This window comes from Geotrypetes seraphini, chromosome 16 (assembly GCF_902459505.1).
Source record: "Geotrypetes seraphini chromosome 16, aGeoSer1.1, whole genome shotgun sequence".
NCBI classification, from domain to species: Eukaryota; Metazoa; Chordata; class Amphibia; order Gymnophiona; family Dermophiidae; genus Geotrypetes; species Geotrypetes seraphini.
In genome coordinates, this window is record NC_047099.1 from 44,856,931 (window position 1) to 44,883,163 (window position 26,233).

Here is a 26,233-nt window from a genome sequence, read left to right on the forward strand (position 1 = left end):
CAAGTGCCGACTTGGGTGAGTTTTTAGACGTTTTTTTTTTTTTCAATTATGAGCCCCATAGCACATATGTTACCTGGACTTACCATGGAAAAACTGAAGATAGGAATTTTCGATGATCCACAGATCAGACAAGTTATAAATGACCCACATTTCATAGTATCAATGAATGAAATTGAATCATGTGCCTGGTCTTCATTTGTTCTTGTTGTGAAAAACTTTCTTGGCAACAAGAAGGCAGACAAGTACACACTATTAGAAAAGAATATGCTCTTTCATCTCAACAGGCTTGGCTTTAACATTAAAGTCCATTACCTGCACAGTCACTTAGATGGCTTTCCAGAGAACCTAGTGACTCAAGTGAAGAGCAAGGTGAAAGATTTCACCAAGACATAAAACCAATGGAAGCCAGATACCAAGGAAGATGGGATGCATACATGATGGCAGACTATGGTTGGAATCTGAGGCAGATTCCCCTCTCAGAAGTCTTACAAAAGGAGCTTCTTGTGTCTCAAATGACTGGAAAGTTTGCATCATAAACTTGTGCTTTTGGTATGAAATAAGTAGATGTTCATATTGTATACTTTTAATTTTTAATAGTTTTCCTTCCTTAAACACTTCATTAAAATATCCTGATTTTTAGTGGGTGAGCAGAGTGTATAGTGGTCTATATGGCACATGTTCTATATTTCAAAAACTAGAGCTGATAAAAGAAAACTGGTGCCATAGTTGGAATCATCAGGTCTAACATTTGAGGCACCAAAATGAGGGTTGACCAGTGTAATCATTCATACTGTTCTAAAATAACCTAGTGGGAATGGCTGAAAATAGATGGCCACGGGAGGGGCTGCGTGGACCATGACAAGTCAGCTGTTCAGTTCCCATCCAAGTCTAGAGCATAAGAATGTCAGCTAGGAGGAGAGCAAACTCATAAGAATAGTCTTAGTGGGTCAGACCAATGGTCCATCAAGCTAAGTAGCCCGTTCAGGTCCCTAGCAGCTGTTAGCCCAGCATTACCATGGGGATCACATGCAGATTTTAGAATTGGTGGGATTGCCATCAGAGACTGAGTCTGATTTCAGGAAAGCCTGGGATAGGCACATGGGATCTCTTAGGGAGAGGGAGAAATAGTGGATGCTGCGGATGGGCAGACTGGATGGGCCATTTGGCCTTTATCTGCCATCATGTTTCAAAGTGTGTGCATTCACTTGCATTGTAAAAAGTAATGTGTATATTACAACTCTGTATGCATCCTCAGACTTTCCCACGCACACATTACATAAACTATATGCTTTTTGTCACCATGTGTACTTCTATGCACATAATGTGAAATAGTCTTCTGGGATAGGCACATGGGATCTCTTAGGGAGAGGGATGGGTCATTTGGCCTTTATGTGTCATCATGTTTCTATAACTTCTAAGGTAAGCTCTTCTATAAAGCATAACAAAACACTTTATTTTTATTCCACAAAACCTTCCAGTTCTATGCGGATAACAAAAGAAGAAAAACGGCACAAACACAGTGAGCTACAAAATTGTAATAAGTTTAGCAAAACATATCAACCGGCCATCATGACTTCCCAAGAAATTTTTGAAACAATTAAATCTTCAGTAGCTTTCTAAAATGAAAATATGAAACAGAGGTATATATTAATGGGCAAAACTCAGATTTCCAGCTAGTGACCTAATAAGAAAGCGATCGCCCATGAGATGTCTTCTAAACACAACCTTTGGGTGAGGGAAATGTAAAACAGACCAAATTACGCTGTGAACTTATACAGATAAAAAAAAAGATCCATTAGATAATGTGGTAGCAAAAACAGCCACATTTTAAAAATAATTCAAGCTTCCATTGGGAGCTAGTGTAGTTTGTGAAGGTAAGCCATTGCATGTTCAGTTTGGCTCAAATTAAAAATGATCAAAAAGCAATAATCTCTATGAAATTATTAAGAGAAGTTGGCAACAAACCAGAACCTCTTTATTGTATTCAAATTTTTAATCAGCTATTGGGACGCTGGAAATCCAGAGTTCCAGGCTTAAATGTGTTAAACAAACAGGCTCTTTTTCAAGCCCTGCTATGCACCATCATGGGTGTGCAACACACTCAGGGCTTCTTTTATCAAGCCGTGCTATTACGTGCGTTAAACCGCTAGCGCGGCTTGATAAAAATAGTGACAGTGGTTTTTTTTCCAAAAAACGTTCCTATTTGTTTCTTATTGTAACCAACTTCTCAAAATTAAATCTCAGAACTGGCGTATTTCACAGTACTTATCTCAGACTTTTCCGCAATAATTCTGAGTTCCAAAAAACAGTTCAATTGCTGGTGTTACTGAAATTATTACTAAGCCTACGAAATTATGAGACAGTCATAGGCCAACTGAAAGTATTGATCTGTTTTATTGGATGTCATTCTAGAAAATTCTATGCAGTTTCATCCTGTCTGGAAGTTTTTCTCTGTCTTCTATTTTCACTGGCGTCCAGATCCTTTCCTGACAGTACAGTGAAGAGAATGAAGATACCACTGGCTGATAGGAGATGGGACCATGTCTTCTATAACGGATACCGCCTCGTGGCGATGCGAAACATACGCGATATCCAAAGTGAGCACAGGAACAGAAGTGAAGATTTTTATTAACTTGTCTCCCTAGGTGCAGGAAGCTCTTGGCAGGATGAAACCCTATAGTATCCTTAAATGTATATAGGTATAAGAACAGCAGTTTATGATGTTTCAATAAGGAACTACTTCACTTATAGTAATGTAATGTCCTTATTGTCCACTATAATCCCCTATAGACCCATACCATAGATGTTTATACTCTTCAGTGGCGAAAACCCTTTACTGCACTGTTCCACATATGAGGTCCTGTTCTTATTATTTGGCTAGCCAAGATTTATATTTGGCATTATTATACCTTGTTTCATCTTAACCATGCTACTTCCTGTTATACTTGGTGAGTTATCTTGACACTCCAGAAGAAACCCCAGCTACTCTGCTGACCTTTATTGTTCTCCCTCTACTATATACAATGATCTGTGAGTCAGAGAACAAAACTTACTAGCTAGTATGGTATATGCAAATCTTTTAAAATTTGAAAGGGGAATATTGAAGATATGTGAACACCATGGGCATGCCCAGCTGTTATTAAGAATTAAAACTGGAAAAGAAAAAGCATGAAAGGTGATACAACGTGATTAACTTTGAAATTATTTGGGGTAAATGAGACAGGTGAATTGTGGAAATGTCTGTAAAAGGTTATTTTAAACTGGCTATGATAGAATCAAACTGAATAAAAATATTAAAGTTTTGTAAACAGAAGTTCTCAGAAAGGAAAAACATGCTGACATGCACAAAAGTAAAACAAAGGAAGAGCTTATGTTAAGAACTTTGTGTTAAGGATAGGACAAGTGAAATACTGCTACCTAATGGGTTTAAAACTGGGCTTAACATTGGCAAATTTAGGTTTTAAATGTACACTTATATAATGCATTCTGGAAAGGAAGTCATGTGATCAACAGTGACATTGTATTCTAACAAATGATAATTATTACAACGATGTCACATACGGTATAAATGTCTGTCTTGGATTTTTCTGTTGGAAAGGAAGAAAAATGAGTAATGTACATGCCTCTCCCCAGATATGAAAGGCATTAATAAACATGAATTTGATTTGGACACGACTTAACAGAAGGGGATTCCTTGCCCAATCATATGGAGAGAGGGAGCCCATTCTGACAATTCTTTTGGCCCATCTGTTCAAGTCTCCCAACTTAGCTTAAACACATTCTAGTTTTAATTTGTATATTTTTATTATAAGCCGCAATTGGTGGAATAGCAAGAATTTTAATGAAAAATTCTGCAACACCAGGCACCTGATAAGAGTAATAGGAACTCCACCCCTGTTCCTGTCCAAAAGGGGCTTCTAGCATCACTGGTACTGTCATTGTCACTAGGGCTTCCAACCTAGTGGATGCAAGGGATAAGTCCATAGCATGCAAAAGAATGCCTTCATTCCACAGACACTAAGATAGTAACTCCAAAGAAGTTGGTGCCTTTCATTCAGCAAGTCACCTCAGACAACAGAGGCTTGCATGCTGCCTCTCCTGTATTTAATGACCCTTACCCCATCCCTCTGCTGGCGCTTCTACCCTCTCTCTACATGGCTTTCTCACACAGAGCAGCACATCAAGTGTAAGAAAACACATTTCACCTCCACCACTGCTCTAAATCTTCTTTCTGTTTGCAAATGGTTACTCAATATAACTCTTCTTATCCCACTGGCTCCTGTTTTGACTCCTTCCTCTAATCTACCTATCCTGCTCCTTTATACTCACAAGCTAATGCTCAGTGTGTGTCTGTCACTTGTAAGAACATAAAAATTGTCCTACTTTCCCCAACTCCATGCCACTGTTCTCTCCTTCTCGTCACCAGTCTACCAATCGGTTTCCTATTCCTCTTCCCAACAATTATCTCCCCTCTTCTGTACAGTAGCTATTGTTCCCTCTGTTTGACTACCAGGCATCACTAAATTTTCTTTTACCATTCTCTCTTGTTTGCCTTATTCACCTTTTGTTTCCTTCCTGGTAGAAATCAGCCAGCAGTACTACAAAAGCACAGTGTGACTCAAATTCACACTGATGGGCTTAGACACCTAGGAACGGCAGGAGAAGTCAAAACTGGCAATACAGATGGCGGTAGGAGACAGAAAAGGAAATAATATAGAAGACAGAATGTGGAAAATAGGCTGGAGGAAGTGGGACAAGAATCTGGGAAAATATGGAAGCAGGATGGGAATAATTGAGGAAAAAAACTGTACCAGGCAATAGAAAAGGAATTATAAGAAAAGTTGCAAGATCCACCAGGGCACAACATCAAAGGTCCATTCAGCTACCCTGCTCATGAGAGGAGACATCAGTAGGGAAATTTTAATGTTTGTTTCTATTCCTAATCAAGGATCAAGTGTTTATTTTGCATTTGGACATGCATCACTCTGTATTTTCATTTTCCTACTCATCTTTCATGTAAATAATTTCACCTTGCTTTATGCTGTGGACTGGCATGTGTCTCACAAGGTCTCTCTTCTGCCTAAAACATTTCTCACAATCGCTACACCTGTATGGTTTTTCTGCTGTATGAAGTCTTTGGTGTGTGGTAAGACTTGATATCTGTCTAAAGCTCTTCTCGCAATAGGGGCACTTAAATGGTTTTTCACCAGTGTGGATTCGCTGATGCTCAGTAAGTGTTGAGCTTTTGCTGAAGCTTTTCTCACAACCAGCACACTGGTATGGCCTTTCACCAGTATGAATTCTCAAGTGTTGCACAAGGTTTGCTCCACTACAAAAACTTCTCTCACATTCAGTACACTTGTATGGTCTTGTGCCAGTATGTGTTCTCTGGTGTGTAACAAGATGTGATGACTGGCTGAAACTTTTTCCACACTCTGCACATTTGTAGGGTTTCTTCCCAGTGTGTGTTCTATGGTGTATGATGAGATGGGATGACTGATTAAAACCTTTCCCACACTCAGTACATTTATATGGTCGCTCTCCAGTATGAGATCTCTCATGCTTTTGGAGGTTCGCATTTCTAGTGAAGCTTTTCTCACACTGAGAACATTTAAATGGTTTCACTCCAGTGTGCACGCTTACATGGGCAATTAGATTTGATTGAGTATTGAAGCTTTTCCCACATTCACTACATATATAGAGTTCCCGTCTTTTGTTGTTTTCCTGTTCATTTACCAATTCTGCAAGTATATAAGGTGTTTGCCCATTGTTCCCCTTTTCTTGATGTGCTGGTTTCCCAAGTACAGCTAAAGAATTAATGCATGCCCAAGCTGTCTCTTGTACTGGCACCCTTGTCTCTTCTATGAGCCTATGCTGCTGTTCAGAGGCCTTTGCTTTTCTTTCTGCAGATGGATGATTTATTTCAGAAAGTTCTCTGGATCCTTCATTATCCTCATTTAATATGACAGTGTTGTCTCCTGTTGGATTAAAATACGAGATATGATTGGAAGAGATGTTTTGCAATAGGAAGGGGTCATTATCTGCTTTGAGTCTAGATTTCTAAATACTGAAATTTGTTCTTGGTTAACTTCAGGACTAAATGATATTAACTCTTACAATTCTAAATGAGGTCTCACCAAAGTCTAACACAGGAGCATCAATACCTCCTTTTTCCTACTGGCTTATGCACCCTAGCATCCTTCTAGCTGTTCTCTCTAAAACTAAATAAGAAACATGCTGTGTCTATAGTTCATAGTAAGAAGACACATGCCTGGTTCATCAAGGAATGTGTTAATTTTCACTTACACAAAAGAGAATGCTTGAGAAGCACAGACATTACTCACCTATCTCATATTTGATTTTGTTCACCTTAATTGCTAATGCATATCATCTCTGAATCATTCTTATATATATGAATGTCCAGTTAAAGGTACCACTTATAAAAAACCTAAAAGGCTTATAACAGTTGACTTTTCTATCCTCCAAAGACTGCTTACCTGTGGAATGGATGAGAACTTGTTCTGAGTCAGAGTCATTCTCATCACTAAAATGTGGCTCTTCCTTCATAATCCATAATGAAAGATCAGGACGGAATACTGCTTTATCTGTTATTAAATACAATATACACATTAAACTGATAGATGTCAATGATGAATTCTTTACTCTTATTCATAAATATCTAGTGTAATTTCAACAATGTATTCTCACTCAGCTTCTATAAAGACAACAAAAATTGGTTCAAAATTAGTTTTCCCTCCACTGGGAACAGGACATATAGTTATACAGTGACACCTAGTGGCCAGATGTAGTATGTAATGGTTTGTGATCCTGTGGTGGTTAGACTGAAATAGGCATAAGATTTAAAAGACAGTTTAAATCCCCAGATAGTTGAAAATGAGCATTTCTAGTGCTTTAGTCTAATAAATGCCAGTTCCAATTAAGCTAAAGAGCAAAGAAACTGCTAGGCAAAAACTCACTCTTCCCTGCACATAGAGGAAGAACTTTTTTAAAGGTGCATTACAGTCTCCATTATCCAACATTTGCTAATCCAATCATCTGGCAAATGACAAAGGTACTTACCTATAGCAGGTGTTCTCTGAGAACAATATTCTCACATATGGGTGCTGTCATCCTCATATGGACACTACCAAGTGCATTGTCATTTTAAATTTTTTAGGCAGTGCCCATACCACTCGTGGGACCATCAGTTCAGTAACAAAGCTAAGAAGCCAACTAGGGGAGATAGGCAGGTTGTGAGAATATATACCTGCTGTCCTCAGAGTACACCTTATGACAAATTAGCGGGACTTGGGTGTGATGATATGTGATGATTTTATGGTGGCCAAACAGGTTGAAAAGGTGACAGTGAAAGCTAGAAGGATGCTAGGATGCATAGGCCAGGAGGAAAAAGGAGGTATTGATTCCCCTGTATAAGACTTTGATGAGACCTCATTTAGAATATTTACAACATCACATACTATCACACCAAAGTTTTTTTTACCCCGTAATCTGTACTGTTTCCCTTGATTTCTGCAGACCAAATGCATGACCTTGCATTTCTTGGTATTAAATTTTAGCTGCCAAATTTAAAGACCATTCTTCAAGCTTCGCTAGGTCCTTCCTCATGTTATTCACACCATCAGGGGTGTCTACTCTATCCAGATATCAACCAGAGGCAAATCTTACCTGACAGCCCTTCGATATAGAAGTTCCAATAAAATGTTTAAGATCAAACTTATTGAGTTCAGTGTTAGCTATTATCAACAAAAATGAGTCATTAGTAAGTTGAACAGATTCCAACGCTCTCAAAATATGGTATGAGCCCCAACCCTTCTGTGGGTTCTAGTCGGGGAAAGGTGAGGGTAGTTGGGTGGGAGGAGAACATTACCAATGAAGTGAATTGAAGGATGCAGAATTTCAGTTTTCTTCTGATTAACACAGGAGAGTGTGTGGCGCAGTGGTTAGAGCTACAGCCTTAGCACCCTGAGGTTGTGGGTTCAAATCCCACGCTGCTCCTTGTGACCCTGGGCAAGTCACTTAATCCCCGGTACATTAGATAGAGTGTGAGCCTAGGGGAAAATGCTTGAGTACCTGAATGTAAGTGGTATATAAATACTGAAATAGAAAAAATGAATGCCTACTCACTTGTACTAACTGATTCCAGATTGCCTTTGAAATGCTCCTCCTCCTCTTCCTGCTTAATTCTTAACAAAATATCAGGTCTGATAAGTGGACTACCTGTTAACAAAGAAACTTGCTTATAAAAATTGTCCACTGCTGGCACTTCTGAACATTTTAAGACAAAATGTTAGTAATTGTAATCCATTTTCTAGAAATATTTACAGGCACCATAAAACGTTGCTTCACTTAGAACAGGTTTACAACTTGCATAGGAAACACTTTATGTAACGGAAAATATGTAAAGGGCAAATATTAAAAAGAACTTTATATTCAGGGGTGGCTGCTAAATGTTTAAGCGCCCTGCTCATGAATTTTCAACATAAGAGGGAAATTCTATAAAAGGCGCCTAACTTAATTAGTATATTGGATTCAATTATGAGCTTTAATAAGCTCATAATTGGATTGCCTAACTCCAAAGTACTCGGGTACATCGCCCAGCACCCAGACCCAGACCCCCCAAGTATCTTATTGAGTTGGCTTACTCCCAATGGCCGACAAGAACGCCTCCACCAAATGGCAGGCCTTCCCCTTCCTGGTGCATCATAGGAGGGGCCTTAGGTGCCTGGGCCAGCCGGAATCTTAGGCCTCACTTGCAGTGCATTCTGGGATGCACTGGGAGTGGCCTAGAATTCCAATTGGACAGATCCCTTAGGTCACCCTCACCTCTGACTACTCATCAGGAAGATCCCCTGTAGGTGAGAGGTGGGGTTCCTTTGGAGATTTGCAGCCCAAGGTCATTACTTTGCATTTTTTTAGCATTAAATCTTAGTTGCCTCTCAACTGTTTGGGCTTCCCCTGCCAGCTCTGCACATGTATGAGATCACTTTCACAGTGATCAGTCGGATGGGAGAGACGGGAATTAAGATGAACCTTCGCATAAATCAGTCGTATGCAAACTTTTTAGTGCATTAATAGTTCTTTTATCGCCCAAAAATCGGATGAGAGTGGACCCACGCAGCCTTACTGATCCTGTTTAATGCATCTAGCTCTAAGGCCTGCAGGGGTCACACCCGGGTAGGCAGGTCCCTTCCCTTCTCCCTCCTAGATCTTAGATCCTTTTCTTTGGGTTTTGTTTTAATTTTTTAAAAAGCCTTGGCTAGTCTGCTCTGCTTGTGAACAGATGGCCAGTGTGGAGAGATTGAGGGGGTCTGCCTGCTATAAAGCCAAATGAGCAATTAGAAAAATAAAATAAGAATAAATTGACTAGAGGGAACAAGAGTCATTCTTTCAATCTGCTCTTTACAGCGGTCAGTCTCTCCCTTCAGTATTTGCCGCTGTCACTGATTCCATTATTCGTGAAAACAGGCACATTTCTTTAGAAGTTCTGGCCAGGGAATTGAATGTTGGTATCGGATCCGCACATATTATTGTCATGGAAGTTCTCAAGTATTGCAAGTTGTATGCACAGTAGGTGCCTAGGATGCTGACTTATGAGCATTAGGTGATTGTGGTATAACAATGAAGAAAAAGGCTTCCTGGCAAGTATCTTTACAGGGGATGAAACTTGGCTGCATCTCTATGAGCCTGAATGCAAGAGGCAGTCTTCAAAATGGCATCACAAGTCTCAACCCTCTGCTGGGATATGAATGGACCAATTTGGAGCACTCTCAGGAAAAGTTGAAACAGTGAATAGTGCCCGATACAGTGCAAAGTTGGAGAAGGAGTTACCACAGAGGACTTTTGTCCTTCATGATAACACATGCCCTCACACAGCCACTGCAACTCTTGACACCATTTGGAAATTCAAATTTCAGATCTTACAGCATCCTCCATACAGCCCTGATCTTGCTCCCTTGAAGGTTGCTTTGAGAGGACAAAGATTTGGAAACGATGACGAGTTCAAAGAAACGGTGTATTCCTGGCTGAAGGCACAACCAAAACCATTTTCTTTCCAATGTAATAAAGAAGTTGGTGCAACAGTGTGAGAAATGTGTTTAAAAGGAGAGTGATTATGTAGAAAAATGACATACTTGAATATTAAATATACTTGAATATTAAATTTGCTATTCCTTTTTGAAACGCTCTTGTATTTACAATTTGCAATCTTTAAAATCAGCTGCTCTACTGTAGTTCGTATTGCAATCTCGCTATCTGTCTTCCCTTTTAAAGATATCTTGTTCCAGACCTTGCTGTTTTGAGCGACTGTCCGCCTTCCCCAGTTTCTAATTTAAAAGCTGCTCTATCTCCTTTTTAAATGTTGACGCCAGCAGCCTGGTTAAAGTGGAGCCTGTTTTTGAGGCCAGTATGTTGCTCAGTTCCTACCACATCTAAAACCCTCCTCCCTCATCCATGCATTGAGACTCCTGTATGTGGAACAGGGAGCACTTCTGAAAATGTTACCCTGGAGGTTCTGGATTTTAACTTCCTACCTACCACATTTCCCTATGTCATTGGCACCCACAGATACCAAGACAGCAGACTCCTCCCCAGCACTGACTAAAATTTTATCTAGGTGATGCACGAGGTCCGCCACATTCCCACCAGGCAGGCAAGTGATCAAGCGTCCTCACGTCCACCCAGCTATGTACATGCCTAATGATCAAATCTCCCACTATAATGGCCGTCCTAACCCTTCTCTCCTGGGCAGAAGTCCCTGAGAAACATCCACAATGCAAGAGGAGATTGCATCCCCTGGTGGGGAGATTCTGGCTACAGCATTGCCTCCTACTTCAACAAGGGTGATGCTCTCCTTTAAGAAGACCTCCCTCCTCCAAAGCAGCACAGAGGCTGCCAGACTGGAGGTGAAACGTTTCTACAATGGCCTTGTAGGTCTCTTCTATGTACCTCTCTGTCTCCCTTAGCTCCTCCAAGTCTGCTACTCTAGCCTCAAGAGATCAGACCCGTTCTCTGAGTGCTAAGAGCTCTTTGTACCAAGCACACACATAAGACCTTTCACCAACTGGGAGATAACCAAACATCTCACCTACCAGGAGATACTTTTAGAAACTCATTTCTTTTAGTTAGCAATTCTTCTGATCCATATTTTACACAAGGGTGTAAACACTTTACTGCCCGATCAGATTTCTTTTTTTCCAAATATTTCTAAAATATCAGGTTGGCCTAAGCCAATCACAGATTTGGGGAAATATAAAGGGCTTGAAGTGTGAAGCTGAATGAGAAACCACAAAGAAACATCTAAGGAAAGAAAAAATATTAACTTTGGATAGTAAACACAGTCACACTTCTTTCAACACATAAATATTCTTAAATAAACAGAAATTTGCAGCAGAAATATTTCCTACTTGTGGTGGGATCATTATCGCATCCATACTTCTGTGGCTGATCCTGATCATTGGTATAATGCTCATCCTCATCTCTGATACGGATTACAATATCAGACTTTAGAATTGTATATCCTGTTAAACCAAAACAGATGCTTTGATTAATTGCCACACGATCACTGAGAGTAATTATCTGTCCACAGAGAGGAAGTATACCGTGAGTTTGAACAAGAGAAGGATTTCCAAACCCATGCTCAAGACTAGGTACAATTCAGGTACAACAAAGATGGTATACCATCACTGGAACAAGAACTTAAGTTGCTACCTGGAGCAATGGAGAGCAAAGTGACTTGCTGGCTCTCAACCTATTGCTTTAATAGACCACTCCATAACTTTTTTATTAACAATGTGGCTGATATTTAAAGACATAAGTGCCCTGTTATAAAAATCAGATCCTACGTCAGGGCTGTGGAGTCGGTGCATAAAACCTTTGACTCCGACTCCATTATTTATGGTATCTCCATGCTGACTCCTTCATTTATACATCTATATAGGTGTTGTACTACATGCAAGGTGTGGCTTCTTGGGCTTTTGGTTTAATTTGCTGTACATGTTATCATTTTGGGTCAGCTATTATGGATATGGCATTTGAGTTCTGTGTGTGCAACCAAGCTATTCCATTAGCATGATTTTTCTATGCAGCATTTTATCGTAATTTGGCTTGTTCAACTGTCTGGATAGTGGAGGGGATATTTGAGAGGGGGAGGGGAGACAGAGGTTTTGTTGATCTTTTTTCTATATCTATACAGAATATTGTTTATTTTTATACTTTAATAAAAGGATTTCAATATAAAATCATAACTATTCGAGGCCTGTGTGGATGAGTACAGGGACAGAGTTTGCAGGGATAGGAACAAACTTTGTTCCCATGCCATTCCCACTTTCATATATATATATATATATATATATAAATATGATAAAATATATTAAATTTTGTAATCAAAAAGGTTTGGTTTAGTATTTCCTTGGCTACAATTACCACCTGGGATTCCCCAAACTGTTCTGCGAGTGAATCAGGGGGCGATGGATGAACAGCCAAAGGAGGGGGAGAGAAACTTCCAGATCCAAGTCCTTGGCCACATCTCCTGCCGAGGACAAGGCAGACTGACCTCCAGTGTCAATGCGGAGACTCACAGTGGTGGCAGCAAACTCCAGTATAATTCACTGCGCTGGAGAAGACGACCTAGCTGCAGAGGGGTCAGCTCGGATGCTCCCCTTCCACTTGTAATGCGACATCTCGTCCCCGAGGTAATATTTTTTCATAACAGTTGGAAATCGTGTTAGAAATGCCAGAACCTAGCTGCCGCCATCTTGGATCCCCGGTTAGATTAATTTTTGGTGTAAAAAGATATAAAGGGTTGCATTAGCATATAAAAATCTTCATTGGTTAAGAGGCTTGCATAGTTTATCGTATATTATAGACTGACTCTTCAGATAATCTGATTTTGCTTTTTTCTTATTTGCATTATTCTTCCACCAGATTATGTGCCCCTCCCAAATAATATCCAGAACCCAAAATCTGTTTCTGTTCCTTCCAGAAAGCTAACAGCCGCCCACCAATAGCAGGAGTGGCGGCCATCATCATGGTGTTATTTTTGCTTCTTGGAGGACAAGCCATCGAGCTGCTGGTGCTTGTAACTGCCAAATCTCTGTCTGGACCCCTGAAAGTCCCTCTGAAAAGAGTAGCTGGAGGAAATTTGGTGAGATCTCCTAGAGGCATGAAAATTGCCTCTGCTGTTCCTGGCAGAACGATGGCTCCTTGGGAGGGATTTGGCAAGGTGATTCACCACACTGGCCATGAGGTCATCCAGCCCTTTGCCCTTGAAGGAGAATCTGCTGAGAGTGGCCATTGTCTGATACAGAGGGCAGAAATGGAGTACGCCAAAAATAACAGATGTGGTCTGATCTGCTCTGCTTCTTTTTGAGTTAGTTCACTTGAAGAAGGAAAAACTTAAGATGGAGCTGTTCTCCACTACAGAAAGGGAGGAGTTCAAGATCTTAAAGTGACGCTCTTCTGAAGATTTGTGGTTAGTGAGAATCAACAGCTAAAGTACGGACTCCTGTGTACATGTCAACAAAACCTCTTTTATTAAAAGAAAACCCAAATATTCAGCTACTGTTGGCTAGGTTGAGGTTTATCTATCCCTAAATTTTTTGGTGATAATGAAAATTACGTGGCTATTTTAGTGCTCTACAGAGCATTTTAAGGGTTAGCCAATGACACAAGATTAGTTAAAAGATTTACACTTTGCTTCTGGATATCTGAGTAAATACATTAAATGTACAAGGTCAGTTTGGGCAGAATATGGCAACAGAAATGGACTTCTCAAAACTCTCCACAGGATGGCAAGACAGCTGAATGAAAAGTAGCTTCAAGCCCGAATACATTAGGAGAATATTCTTATTATACCTAATGAGATCAAAGCTTGGTGAATTTCTTGGATCACATTCTTGTAGAGCTGTCTTTGCCAGTCTTCCAATTGTAGCCATTCTTCCTTTGTGAAAGAAATTGCAACATCTCTGAATTCAACCAGTGCCTGAAATAAAATGCATTATATCTTCAGCTTTCTCTCCATTGGTGTAATTATAACAGAACATCAGTAAAAACTGGTTTGCTAGATTCCCTCTCCCAAATTGGGGCAGATCCTTCTCCCAAATGTTCAGATCCTTTCCAAAGCTCAGGCTGAAATAAATTACTGCTATTAATCTAATCCAATTTGTTAAGCAGTTTAGGCTCAAGGCAGATCGCAATACAACAGGTTGGGATAGGGTTCCAATAATTTATTTATTTATTTTTAATTAGAAAGGAAAAAAAAAGAAAAAAACCCTATCCCTTGGATTCTAAAAATGGTGCCCATGATCCCGAGAGCCATGGGCCAATAAATTAGTTAATGAGCCATTAATAGCTGGCTTTTAATTGGCTCCAATTTGGACCTGCAAGCAGTTCTGCAAGATTATGCACAATTTGATAAGGATCTGTGCCCAAAAGGGGGAGTGGCCAGTGTGTCTAGGGCATTCCATAGAATTGGGTGGCTGGTTTAAGTCTTTGTGCCCAAAGTTGGGTGCCAGAATCTGCACGAAGCTGGAGAGGGCTTTATAGAGTAATGCTGAGCACACATTTACTGAATCCAGTCCAACTAAAACCTAGGACTATTTTTTATAGGTGTTGAGAAGATAGATAACCTTTCAGATGCTGCAGAAGGAATAGTAAGAGTCAGAGTCAATCTCTCTCAAGGTTTCTGCTCCTCTAGTCTTGTTAAAATTTTCCAACTAAAAGAGATTATGTCCTTACCTTTATGAGATCTTTTCCAGTAGATAGCTGTATCATTCTGGACTAGCAGGTTATCTCCCCATGGCTATGAGCCATCTACAGAAGGAATCATCCTACTTCATTGTGAATTCTACCACCACCTGTGATTAGTGCCAAAGCATGCAAGAGCTCCATCCAATAATGGATGGACAAAAATGGGACATAAAAACTCAATGAATTAGCAACAGCCAACAGAAACATCAAAGGAGCTCAAGAAGTACTCCTGTAGATGCTAAAACATATTATATAGTATTGCTCAGGCCCAAAGGGCTGACTGGCATCTGAAGGAGAATCCCTGTTAGACCCCTCCCTGACATGACTACAGGACTTAAAAAACAGGCCAAGCTTCATTTCAGCATAACTTCATCTTTATAAGAACTTTGGAATAGAAACTGTTTCTGTACCTTATGTGGCAATTTCCTCCAACCTCTGCCGATTGAGATAAGTAAGACACAGCACAGATCATTGTTTGCTACATGGAAAAAAATTATAATACTGGTGCCCAGCTGGAAGACAGAGACAGGGATGCAGGTGTAAGGCCTCCAGCAGTGATTCCTGTATTTCCTTTATTCCCTGGCCAAAGGTGAAACAATGAACAGCAGGCCAGGTCAGCGAAAAGTGACAAGGTTGTCTTTCTGACAATTGCCCACTACAGATGGAGTAAAAGCCTCTTTGGACATCAGATAACACAGATAACATCTGAACTACAGTTGCCTTGGTCCGTGGAACATCACAAGCATGAGATGACCTGCATGTATGCAAAACCACAGAACCTGGAAGACAGAGTGAGCGCCGTTCTTGGAATTGGGCATAGGTCATGCATAGATAACCTTTGAAAAAGCCCCAAGCAGAAGGGTGTCAGGGGTAGATCATTTTAGGTGGCTTTTGGCCATCAAACCAATCTGATAATGACAATTGCTTTAAGGACATACGCATATGCTAATGGCCTTTACGTCAATTAGGGATGTAGCCAATTATATGTATAAGGAATTAATTTTGCTAATGATGCTAACAAATCAGACTAGCGACTGATCTCATTATGAAAATGCTAATAACCAATCAGGAACTTTTTAATAGATTGTAATGCATGGCTAATAATATATCAATTCATGTAAGATAAGGAAGACACACAGATAGGGTACTTTTCTGCATTTCTGCAGGGTGTAGAATTATATCTACTCTGTGACACTTTGAATGCTGTCAATTTGTGAATCTGCCCTCTTTTCATATGCTGCCTTTTACTTTATAATAAATCTGTACTTTTAAACAACAGAATTGCTGGTGTGGTCTGAGTCAGTTTATGGTAAGGGTCTAAGCAGCCTGCCCTTCCTACAAACAAGATGCAGTTTGTAGAAGCAAGGCAGGTGCATGAAGGCTCTCAATCTAACTATAGTACCTATGAAGGAAATAAATACTTACATTTACCTATATAAAGAGAAGGAAGAGGGAAAAGATCATATAAGTTCAATCTATAGGTGCTTAAAAGGCATAACAGTAGGGAAATATCAAAGAACCCCAAAGAAAAATCCTAAAATTAAAAGCAGGAAAAAAATAACAAAATTAAACAAGCCCAACAAAAATAAAGTAAAGAGAAATTTAAAAATAAATCCCAGTCATTCTCACAACCCCCAATCAGCTTCTAATTCCAGTACCCCAAAAGTAATGCCTCTGCTTCAATTTCCCTCTTCTGAAAGGCTGGGTGCAAAGCCTGGCAGGGCAGGAAAACAGGTTACATCGGTTCATATTTGGGCTACAAAATCATAAATCAAAACTCACCTGACTGCAGCTTTTGATAGACATTCTTCTTCCACTTTTTCCTAATATCAGGAAACAGTATTTTTATTATAATTCATCAGCTGGTCAACAAGGAATTGTAGCAGACTCAGAATGAATTGTCCAAGAAGAAATCCTTCTATGTCCCAAAAATATGGACAGCTCAAAGAGAATTGTGGATCACTGTATGACAATCTGGCACTATGGACTATAGCAGTGGTCTCAAACTCAAACCCTTTGCAAGGCCACATTTTGGATTTGTAGATACTTGGAGGGCCGCAAAAAAATAGTTAATGTCTTATTAAAGAAATGACAATTTCTGCTGCGTTGGGATCCCCGCACCACCTAAGATAAGTGAATTCCATCCTTCTGTTGGTCAGTTTAAAATCATGTTACAGTAAAAATGATAAATATTAACCAGTCTAGTGAAAATCAACATAGCTTGGATTGAATATGTCACACTACTTCTACTAACTAAGGATAGTGACACAAACTAGGAAGGTCTCTGGACTCATGGGTCTCTCATACGAGGAAAGACTGGGCAAATTGCAGCTGTACTCTCTAGAGGAGCGCAGGGAAAGGGGTGACATGATTGAGACTTTTAAGTACGTCACAGGTCGTGTCGAGGTAGAAAACGATATATTCCTTCCCAAGGGACCCTCGGTCACAAGGGGGCACCCGCTCAAACTCAGGGGAGGGAAATTTAGAGGTGACATCAGGAAGTATTTCTTCACAGAAAGAGTGGTAGATCACTGGAACAAACTTCCGACGCAGGTAATCAAGGCCACAAGCGTGCTCGACTTTAAGAATAAATGGGACATCCACGTGGGATCCCTACGTGGGTCGAGCAGCACTCAGACTTAATGGGGTGGGTCAGTAGAGTGGGCAGACTTGATGGGCTGTAGCCCTTTTCTGCCGTCACCTTTCTATGTTTCTATGTTTCTAAACTCACCATTTACCCCATTGCCAGTGCTGCAGCGATCCTTGCAGGCTGCCATCGGCCTCTGGTGGCAGAGGGAACGTGCTGATGAGGACGACGGCAGCCTGCCTGCAAGGATTAACTACAGCACTGGTAATCCTCTCTGCAGGCTGCGGTTAGAGCAGGAGGCCAAGGGGGAAGCCAGAGGACGCTGCAAAGAGCGGGCAGCACTAGTACAGACTGCAGGCCGTGAGTTTGAGACCGCTGGACTATAGATATAGAACAGGAAGGAGTAAATCAAACATGCATAACATTTTACATACATCGACTTACAGCCATCAGAATGTTTTGATTCTCTAGACACAGTAAGCCAAGGGAATGAGACCATAAATTGCCAAATGAACAGCCACAGAGACTGCTAATAGAGCCTCCACTAATGGCATGAACAAGATTAGAAATTCCAAAATGACCTCCATGACTTACTTGCCATCCACCAAATACAAAATCTCCTTCCCATCTCTTACCCTACCCAAATGCCATCCTCTCCCCCACACATTCTCATAACTGCGTTCTCCCTTCCACAACTTCCCTAAGTCAGCTGCAGCCTTCTTTCTTACGCACAGCCCAATTGCTACCTGCTAAGCCTAAATTGGGGACAGAATTTTCTTTCTTGTCTCCATTGTGGCCCTGATCAGAGGCTAAAGATGCTGCCTCAGATTACCTGGTGCCAAACAACCTTAAAAGTCACAAAAATCCATTCAGCCCATGCAAATTAATTTTCAAAACCATAAACAATGTTCACAGTTTAAGGATGGCTCATGGGCAGGCTCTGTGGCTCAAGTTAAAATTTCATGGTAACCCCACAACAAATCTGTACAAAATTGAATAGCTTATATGCAACAAAATTCAAATTTACAAAAATTCATTTTTAAACTTCATTTGAAAAGTAACATGTGAAATCGTCATACATGTTAATTTCCTTTCCTTAAGTCCCCCTAGATCAGGAATCAGCAGTTGGCAACCCGCAGCTCTCGAGCCAAATGCACCTTTTTGACCACTCTTACTTCAATGGGTTAGAAGCAGCGATTCCTACAGTTGCATGCCGCTGACCTGGAAGCAGGGCCAGCATTAGTGGAGGGCAAACAGGATCCACAGATCCAGAGGGGAGATATGACAGAGTCGTTTAAATACCTTTCATTTGAAAGGAAACTCTTCAATGAGAGGGCATAGGATGAAGTTAAGAGGCGAGAGGCTCTGGAGTAATCTGAAGAAATACTTTTTTACAGAAAGGGTGGCAGAGGCGTGGAACAGAGACTGTGTCTGAGTTCAAGAGGGCCTGGGATAGGCATGTGGGATCTCTCAGAGAGAGAAAGAGCTAATGGTTACTGTGGATGGGCCTTTCAGCACTGATCCGACATCACCTTCACCTTCCCCATCCTGCTGACAAACTGGCCACCGCAAAGATTCTGAAGCACAGTCTGTGGCAACTTTGTCCTTCCTGTTTCTAAGGGAATCATTGAGAAGCAGGGCTGCCACAGATTCTTTAAGTATGTACCTGCTCACAGACCCTGGATTAAATTCTTCTCATTGCTAAACAGGCCAAGTAGAGGAAAGGAGTGCAAAATGAGAATAGCACCATTTTGATCCCTACTAACATGCTTGAAGCATAGGGCCAGCGGGCAGTGGCGTACCAAGGGGGGGTGGGGGGGGCTATCCGCCCCGGGTGCACGCCCTAAGGGGGTGCACAGCTGGCCACCCACCGGGGAATAGGCTGCCACCGGGGAAAGGCTTCTACTGCCGTCATCGGGAACAACTCTTGCCGCCCAACGTCAATTCTGACATCGGAGAGGATGTTCTGGGCCAGCCAATCGCTGCCTGGCTGGCCTGGAACGTCCTCTCCGACTTTAGAATTGATGTCGGGCAGCAAAGAGTTGGTCAACCCCGCGGGGAAGAGAAGCAGGGCGAACTTGGAGCCGGCCTGTTCCCGATGGCAGCAGTGGCAGCCTATTCCCTAGCGGCGGTGGCATAGGGGAGGGGAGGGAGAAAGAAAGAAACGGGAGGGGGGCAGGGAGCCAGAAAGAAAGGGGGCAGGGTGAAACAAAGAAAAAATGGGGCACGGAGAGAGAAAGACAGACAAAGAGAAAGAAAGAGGGCATGGATAGAGAAAGAAAGAAGGGGGCAGGGTGAAACAAAGAAAGAAATGGGGCATAAAGAGAGAGAGAGAAAGACAGACATACAGAAAGAAAGAAGGGGGCAGGATGAAAGAAAGAAAAAGTTGGGGGAGGGAATGAGGTCTGGAGGAGAGGAAGCATATAGGAGGCTGAAAGAAGGGAAGAAATATTGGATGCACCGTCAGAATAAAGTGCAACCAGAGACTGATGAAATTACCAAACAAAGGTAGGAAAAATGATTTTATTTTCAATTTAGTGATCAAAATGTGTCCATTTTGAGAATTTATATATGCTGTCTATATTTTGCACTATGGCCTCCTTTTGCTAAACCGCAATAGTGTTTTTTAGCGCAGGGAGCCTATGAGCGTTGAGAGCAGCGTGGGGCATTCAGCGCAGCTCCCTGCGCTAAAAACCACTATCGCGGTTTAGTAAAAAGGGAGGGGGTATATTTGACTATTTTTGTATAGTTGTTACTGAGGTGTCATCTGCCTTGACCTCTTTGAAAACCCGCGGAATATAAATGGTAATTAACATTTTCTCTGCGTACAGTGTGCTTTGTGTTTTTAAAATTTTATTGTTGGTAGATCATTTTGACTTGGCTACGAAGGTAAGGGGGAGGGAGGGAGGGGAGCTCCTGAAAGACATCTAGTAATCCTTGCAGGCTTGACTGTGCAGGGAAATATTTTTGTAAAATCATGTTTGGTTATGTGACTGGCATTATTTAGACTTTAATTTCTATGAATGAATAGAATGAAAATGATATAAAATTACTTGCTTGTTTTTATGTGCATGCGCTGAAGGAAAGTGGAGAGAGAGTGGGTTGAGGACACTGAAGGGAAATGGGGAAGAGAGAGTGGGGAGAAGACACTGATTTATAAATTGACAATTGTACAGAATATTATTCAAGGCTTGTGTGGATGGAATCAGGTGGTTTGCGGGGATGGGGACCGAGCTTATGGGGATTAGTCCAATAAAATGGTATTTTCTTATTTCTCATTATTTGTTTTATTTTTATTTGTTAATTTGTAAAGTGGTGATTGTTATGTATCAGTTTTTTCAAATTTACATCTACTGTCTTTATATTTTGCACAGTATTTGAGGACATGTATTACTGTTTTTGTGGTGTTGTAGTGTTGCATTGTATGCAGAGTCTGGTTTCTTGGCGGTTCAGTTTAACTTTTGTCTACATATTTCTATTTTTAGTTTGTGATTATTCCATATTGGGCGAGGGTGTATCTGTCTGTGTGTATGAAAGGGACATGGCTTTCTGATAGCATCGACTGTACAGGATCAATTGACTGTACAGGATCAGGCTTGTTTAGTTTTACAATGTATGTGTTGGTGTTCTAGTGCTCACTGCAGTGTTTAAGATGCTGCCTTTTCGTAGGTACACTCTTGTTATGCGATATGTGGATTGTTACTAAAAATCATATTTTTCATATAGATTGGGGGGGGTGTCAAAAAATGATGGGCCCCGGGTGTCACATATGCTAGGTACGCCACTGCCAGCAGGAACTTCTAAGTTCAGGTCACCATGAGATTTCTGTTGATTAGCATTTGGGAGTTTCCCTCTTTCATCTCACCAGTTCCTCCTTTAATCCACTCTCCATTTCTCCTTCAGCGATCCTAGTCCGCCTGACTTATGCTGCGGAGTGTCGCCTGCTTTCTCCATTTTATCTCGAGTTCTGGGATCGCAGGCAGAGCTGTCACTTAGCTTCTCCTCCTTTCTCCCCAAATGCTGGCTATTGGAATAGAGTGATAGGGGTAAAGCTGGCGGAAAACCCTTCTCTTCTGTTTCTTCTAATATAGTACTGTCAAATTACCCAATTCCAGGAAAAGTTTAGGCCAGTCCTCGATTTTTAACAACTGTTCTTTTTAGTGAGACTGATCAGAATTAGATGTTACAATTGGAAATGTGTAAGAGTGTGAACCTTACTATTATTTTCTGGCGTTCCTTTCATTGTTTTTATGTACTTATTGTAAGCCACCATGACCTTCTGCACTGGCGGGGTTTCAAATAAATAATAAACATACAAATTATGGTACTTAGAGAACTAATTTCAGTGCACAGAATCCAGACATCACTTGGGATGTTAAATTCAAAAGCATGACTGTCCTAGGAGTCTATTAGAGCTGGGACATTTAGCAATTCTGCCTCCTGGGACCTAACAATGAACCAAAGATGACCTACTTAAACTTGTAACTATGTATTCGTAACTATGACCTAACTGTCCATTCTAACTTCCTGGGGAACTGACCCAACCTCGCCGTCTTCACAGAAACCTGGCTAAAAGAATGTGCAAGTCCAGAACTCCCCCACCTATGTTTACCAGGCTACAGCATTATCCACAGACCGAGACCAAACAAATGGGGAGGTGGCCTTGCTTTGGTCTACAAAAGTTCCTTCAACATCTCACTATTCGACTCTGCATTTATAATTCAAAACCTGTTGTCTCACATTAGCATACAAGTAATCTGATCCTTAGCAAAAGGAAGAACTTGGAATGGTTTGCAAAAGGAAGAATAGAGAGCTAAGTGCATAATTCTATACCGACTTAGAACATCTAGTGATGCAGCAAAATTGGAAAGTTGCTGTAGACATGTATCACAAACCTGAAAGGAAAAAAAAAGCAATAGTTCACTGCTCTAAAAGTGAAGAAAAACTTTGTAGTAACCCAGAGAAAACGTAAAGCATAAGTCTAGTTTTATAAAAGAGTGTTAGACAAAAACCAAACAACACATCAAGGATTGAGGTGAAAGATTTTTATCCTAGGTCAGGGGTCGGCAACCTGCGGTTCACGAGCCACATGCAGTTCTCCAGGCCCCAACGCTTTAATCTCCCTCCCAACCCCACAATTCCTCCCCCAGGCCTACCGAGGTACCTGGTGGTCCAGTGGGGAGGGGTCTTCCTCCTACTTTTTCATTGCAACCTTCATGGCAGCTCACGGTACAACAGGAAATACTGCGAGCAGCTGTGAAAGATCACGGCAGCCATTTTAGAAGGTGACTGCGCTCCTGCTATGAAGACCCCCGCTGGACCACCATGTACCTTGGTAGGACTGGGGGGGAGGGGGCGGGAATTGTGGGGTTGGCAGGGAGATTAAAGGGTCAGGGGCTGGAGAGGGGAGATAACCTTGGCTATGGGTTGAGGATGGACTGGCAGGAGGGAGACCTGCGAGGGGTTACAGCAGCGTTGCTAATCCTGGAAGGCACTTGGAAATGCATGGACGTGCGTGCGTGACATCATCACTTCAACATCTGCAGACGTGCAGATATCCTCCAGCCATGGCCCTGAGCCTCCTGGTGGGGGGAGGGTGCTGCAGAAGGAGAGGTGAGGAGAAGGAATAGAGGCACATCCTCCAAGCAGTCAGCCAGTGCCTGTGCCTCCTTTCCGGCATCTCAGGGCACATCTGGAATGTGGTGGGGCACACAGTTTGTGATGCACTGGGATAGAAGGGAGGGAAGAGAGAGTGAGAGACCTGGAATATCTCAAACTCCAAGTTCAAGTTTATTGTATTTGATATACGGCCTAAGTACTTATGTGGTTTGCATAAAATGAAAAACATTTGTAGAAATGTTTCAAAGGTCGTAACATTATAAACTAAACTAAACTAAAGCTTAACTTTATATACTGGGTCATCAACCTAAGGTTTACAACAATTCAATAAAAACCGAAGAAAGTAAAAACAAAGGTTTCAAAAGAAATTAGTTTTCAAAATGTTTAGCAAATAGAAAAGTTTGCCGAAATTTACAAGAAGATTGGAAAGGACTGGGGCTCCTCAGAGTTAAGAGGAGTTCATTCCATTGTTGCAAAAGTTTAAAAGCCAAAGATTGACTAAAGATGTTAACTCCTTTAATTCCTTTTCTGGAAGGAAGGGAGAGTTTGGATGCCTCTTGCATAGGAAAATCTATAAACATTCCATAATAAGGGAACAAGGGGAATAAAAATACCATATAAAATTTTGAAAGAGATGCAAGCACATTTGAATTGAATTCTAAGATAAACCGGGAGCCAATGAAGACTCAGGAGCAAAGGGGTCACATGGTCAAATTTACTTTTTTCAAAAATCAACTTCGTAGCGGTATTCTGGATTAATTGTAATCTTTGGAGACAGATCTTTGTGATGCCAAAGTAAATAGCATTGCAATAATCTAGTTGGGATAATATGATTGATTGAACCAAAACAGAGAAATGTCGATGATGAAAAAGATGTCTAACCTTCCTCAACATTCGTAAACTAAAAAAGCATTTCTTGACCAGGGAATTTATTTGATCCTTGAAGGTAAGAGAGGAATCAAAAAGGACTCCCAATATCTTAGAAGAAAACTGCAAAGAAGCCCCAGATTCCAAAGCTACAGTAGGAGGAAGACAGTCCAATTTTGGACCCAACCACAGTTTAGTTTTAATTGTATTAAGATTCATCTGGACTTAAAGTTTGGAAATGCAATGATTTACTTTAAAAACTAAATTGGCCGTATCCGAATCAATAAGTATAAAGATATCATCCGTGTAGGTCAGGGGTGTCAAAGTCCCTCCTCGAGGGCCGTAATCCAGTCGAGTTTTCAGGATTTCTCCAATGAATATGCATGAAATCTATTTGCATGCACTGCTTTCATTGTATGCTAATAGATCTCATGCATATTCACTGGGGAAATCCCGAAAACCCGACTGGAGTGTGGCCCTCGAGGAGGGACTTTGACACCCCTGGCATAGGTGAACAGTGTTTCCCATGCTGACAGCTTAAAAGTATTCAGTGTGGTCTTATAGAGATTAAATAGAATTGGAGAAAGCGGAGACTCCTGGGGAACCCCACAAGGAGGCCGCCAGGAATTGGTGATATGGCCTTCGATATTAACAGATTAAAACCAAGACAATAGAAATTTAGAGAACCAATATCCAAAAGTAAGCGAAGTAAAATGTACTACATCGAACACCGTAGATAAATGAAGATTTATTTTGAAGTGGTAACTGTTGAATTTTTGAAAGAAGAGAGATCCATAAGCTAAAGAGGGAGATACCCTAAAGCATTGGTTCCCAACCCCCAGGACAGCCCTGATGAATATGTATGAGCAGGAGGTGCCAGGCATGCAAATCTGCTGCATGCATATTCATGAAGGCTATCCTGGGGGTCCTCCACTGCACTCAACAAGGGTAAAGATGGCCATTAAAGGAAAAGCAGCTGTAGCCGTCAGGAGGGGGAAGGCAGAGGGGGCAGACCCAACCCCCAGGATAGCCCTGATGAATATGCATGAGAGGGAGGTGCCAGGCATGCAAATCTGCCCCATGCATGTTCATGAGGGCTATCCTGGGGGTCCTCCACTACACTCAACAAGGGTAAAGATGGCCATTAAAGGAAAAGCAGCTGTAGCCGTCAGGAGGGTGAAGGGCAGAAGGGGCAGACCCAACCCCCAGGATAGCCCTGATGAATATGCATGAGAGGGAAGTGCCAGGCATGCAAATCTGCCCCATGCATATTCATGAGGGCTATCCTGGGGGTCCTCCACTGTACTCAACAAGGGTAAAGATGGCCATTAAAGGAAAAGCAGCTGCAGCCGTCAGGGGGGGGAAGGGCAGAAGGGGCAGACCCAACCCCCAGGATAGCCCTGATGAATATGCATGAGAGGGAAGTGCCAGGCATGCAAATCTGCCCCATGCATATTCATGAGGGCTATCCTGGAGGTCCTCCACTGTACTCAACAAGGGTAAAGATGGCCATTAAAGGAAAAGCAGCTGTAGCCGTCAGGAGGGTGAAGGGCAGAAGGGGCCGACCCAACCCCCCGGATAGCCCTGATGAATATGCATGAGAGGGAGGTGCCAGGCATGCAAATCTGCTCCATACATATTCATGAGGGCTATCCTGGGGGTCCTCCACTGTACTCAACAAGGGTAAAGATGGCCATTAAAGGAAAAGCAGCTGTAGCCGTCAGGAGGGGGAAGGGCAGAGGGGGCAGACCCAACCCCCAGGATAGCCCTGATGAATATGCATGAGAGGGAAGTGCCAGGCATGCAAATCTGCCCCATGCATATTCATGAGGGCTATCCTGGAGGTCCTCCACTGTACTCAACAAGGGTAAAGATGGCCATTAAAGGAAAAGCAGCTGCAGCCGTCAGGAGGGGGAAGGGCAGAGGGGGCAGACCCAACCCCCAGGATAGCCCTGATGAATATGCATGAGAGGGAAGTGCCAAGCATGCAAATCTGCTGCATGCATATTCATGAGGGCTATCCTGGAGGTCCTCCACTGTATCAACAAGGGTAAAGATGGCCATTAAAGGAAAAGCAGCTGTAGCCATCAGGAGGGGGAAGGGCAGAGGGGGCAGACCCAACCTCCAGGATAGCCCTGATGAATATGCATGAGAGGGAAGTGCCAGGCATGCAAATCTGCTCCATGCATATTCATGAGGGCTATCCTGGAGGTCCTCCACTGTATCAACAAGGGTAAAGATGGCCATTAAAGGAAAAGCAGCTGCAGCCGTCAGGGGGGGAAGCGTCGGCTCTAGAAGTTCATTGAGAAGTGACCCTCCCCCAACGCTACCTTTTAAAAGCGCCTTTGATGTCGCCCCGGCAGCGGCCACCGCACTTCCTCTCCGTCTAGCCCC

At 41.9% G+C, this 26,233-nt stretch overlaps 1 protein-coding gene across 1 annotated transcript; it reads right to left on the reverse strand.

Moving 5' to 3' along the window:
* Positions 1–1,434: 1,434 nt before the first annotated feature.
* Positions 1,435–26,233, reverse strand: LOC117350167 (zinc finger protein 300-like). The gene is made up of 7 exons (XM_033924225.1): positions 26,170–26,233; positions 16,549–16,589; positions 13,873–13,999; positions 11,424–11,537; positions 8,146–8,238; positions 6,498–6,605; positions 1,435–5,978 (listed from the first exon to the last, which is right to left on the reverse strand). Exons 2-7 carry the CDS (start codon positions 16,570–16,572, stop codon positions 5,002–5,004), a joined length of 1,443 nt encoding a protein of 480 aa, XP_033780116.1. The 5' UTR covers positions 16,573–16,589; positions 26,170–26,233; the 3' UTR covers positions 1,435–5,001.

Bases quoted from the DNA above. Each gene is read 5' to 3' on its own strand.
- LOC117350167 (XM_033924225.1), bottom strand. From the start codon at position 16,572: ATGTCTATCAAAAGCTGCAGTCAG. The intron at 8,239-11,423 runs GTAGGAAATATT...CTTTGTTAACAG, and splicing joins CGATAATGATCCCACCACAA to GTAGTCCACTTATCAGACCT. The intron at 5,979-6,497 runs GTAAGCAGTCTT...TTAATCCAACAG, and splicing joins AGTTCTCATCCATTCCACAG to GAGACAACACTGTCATATTA.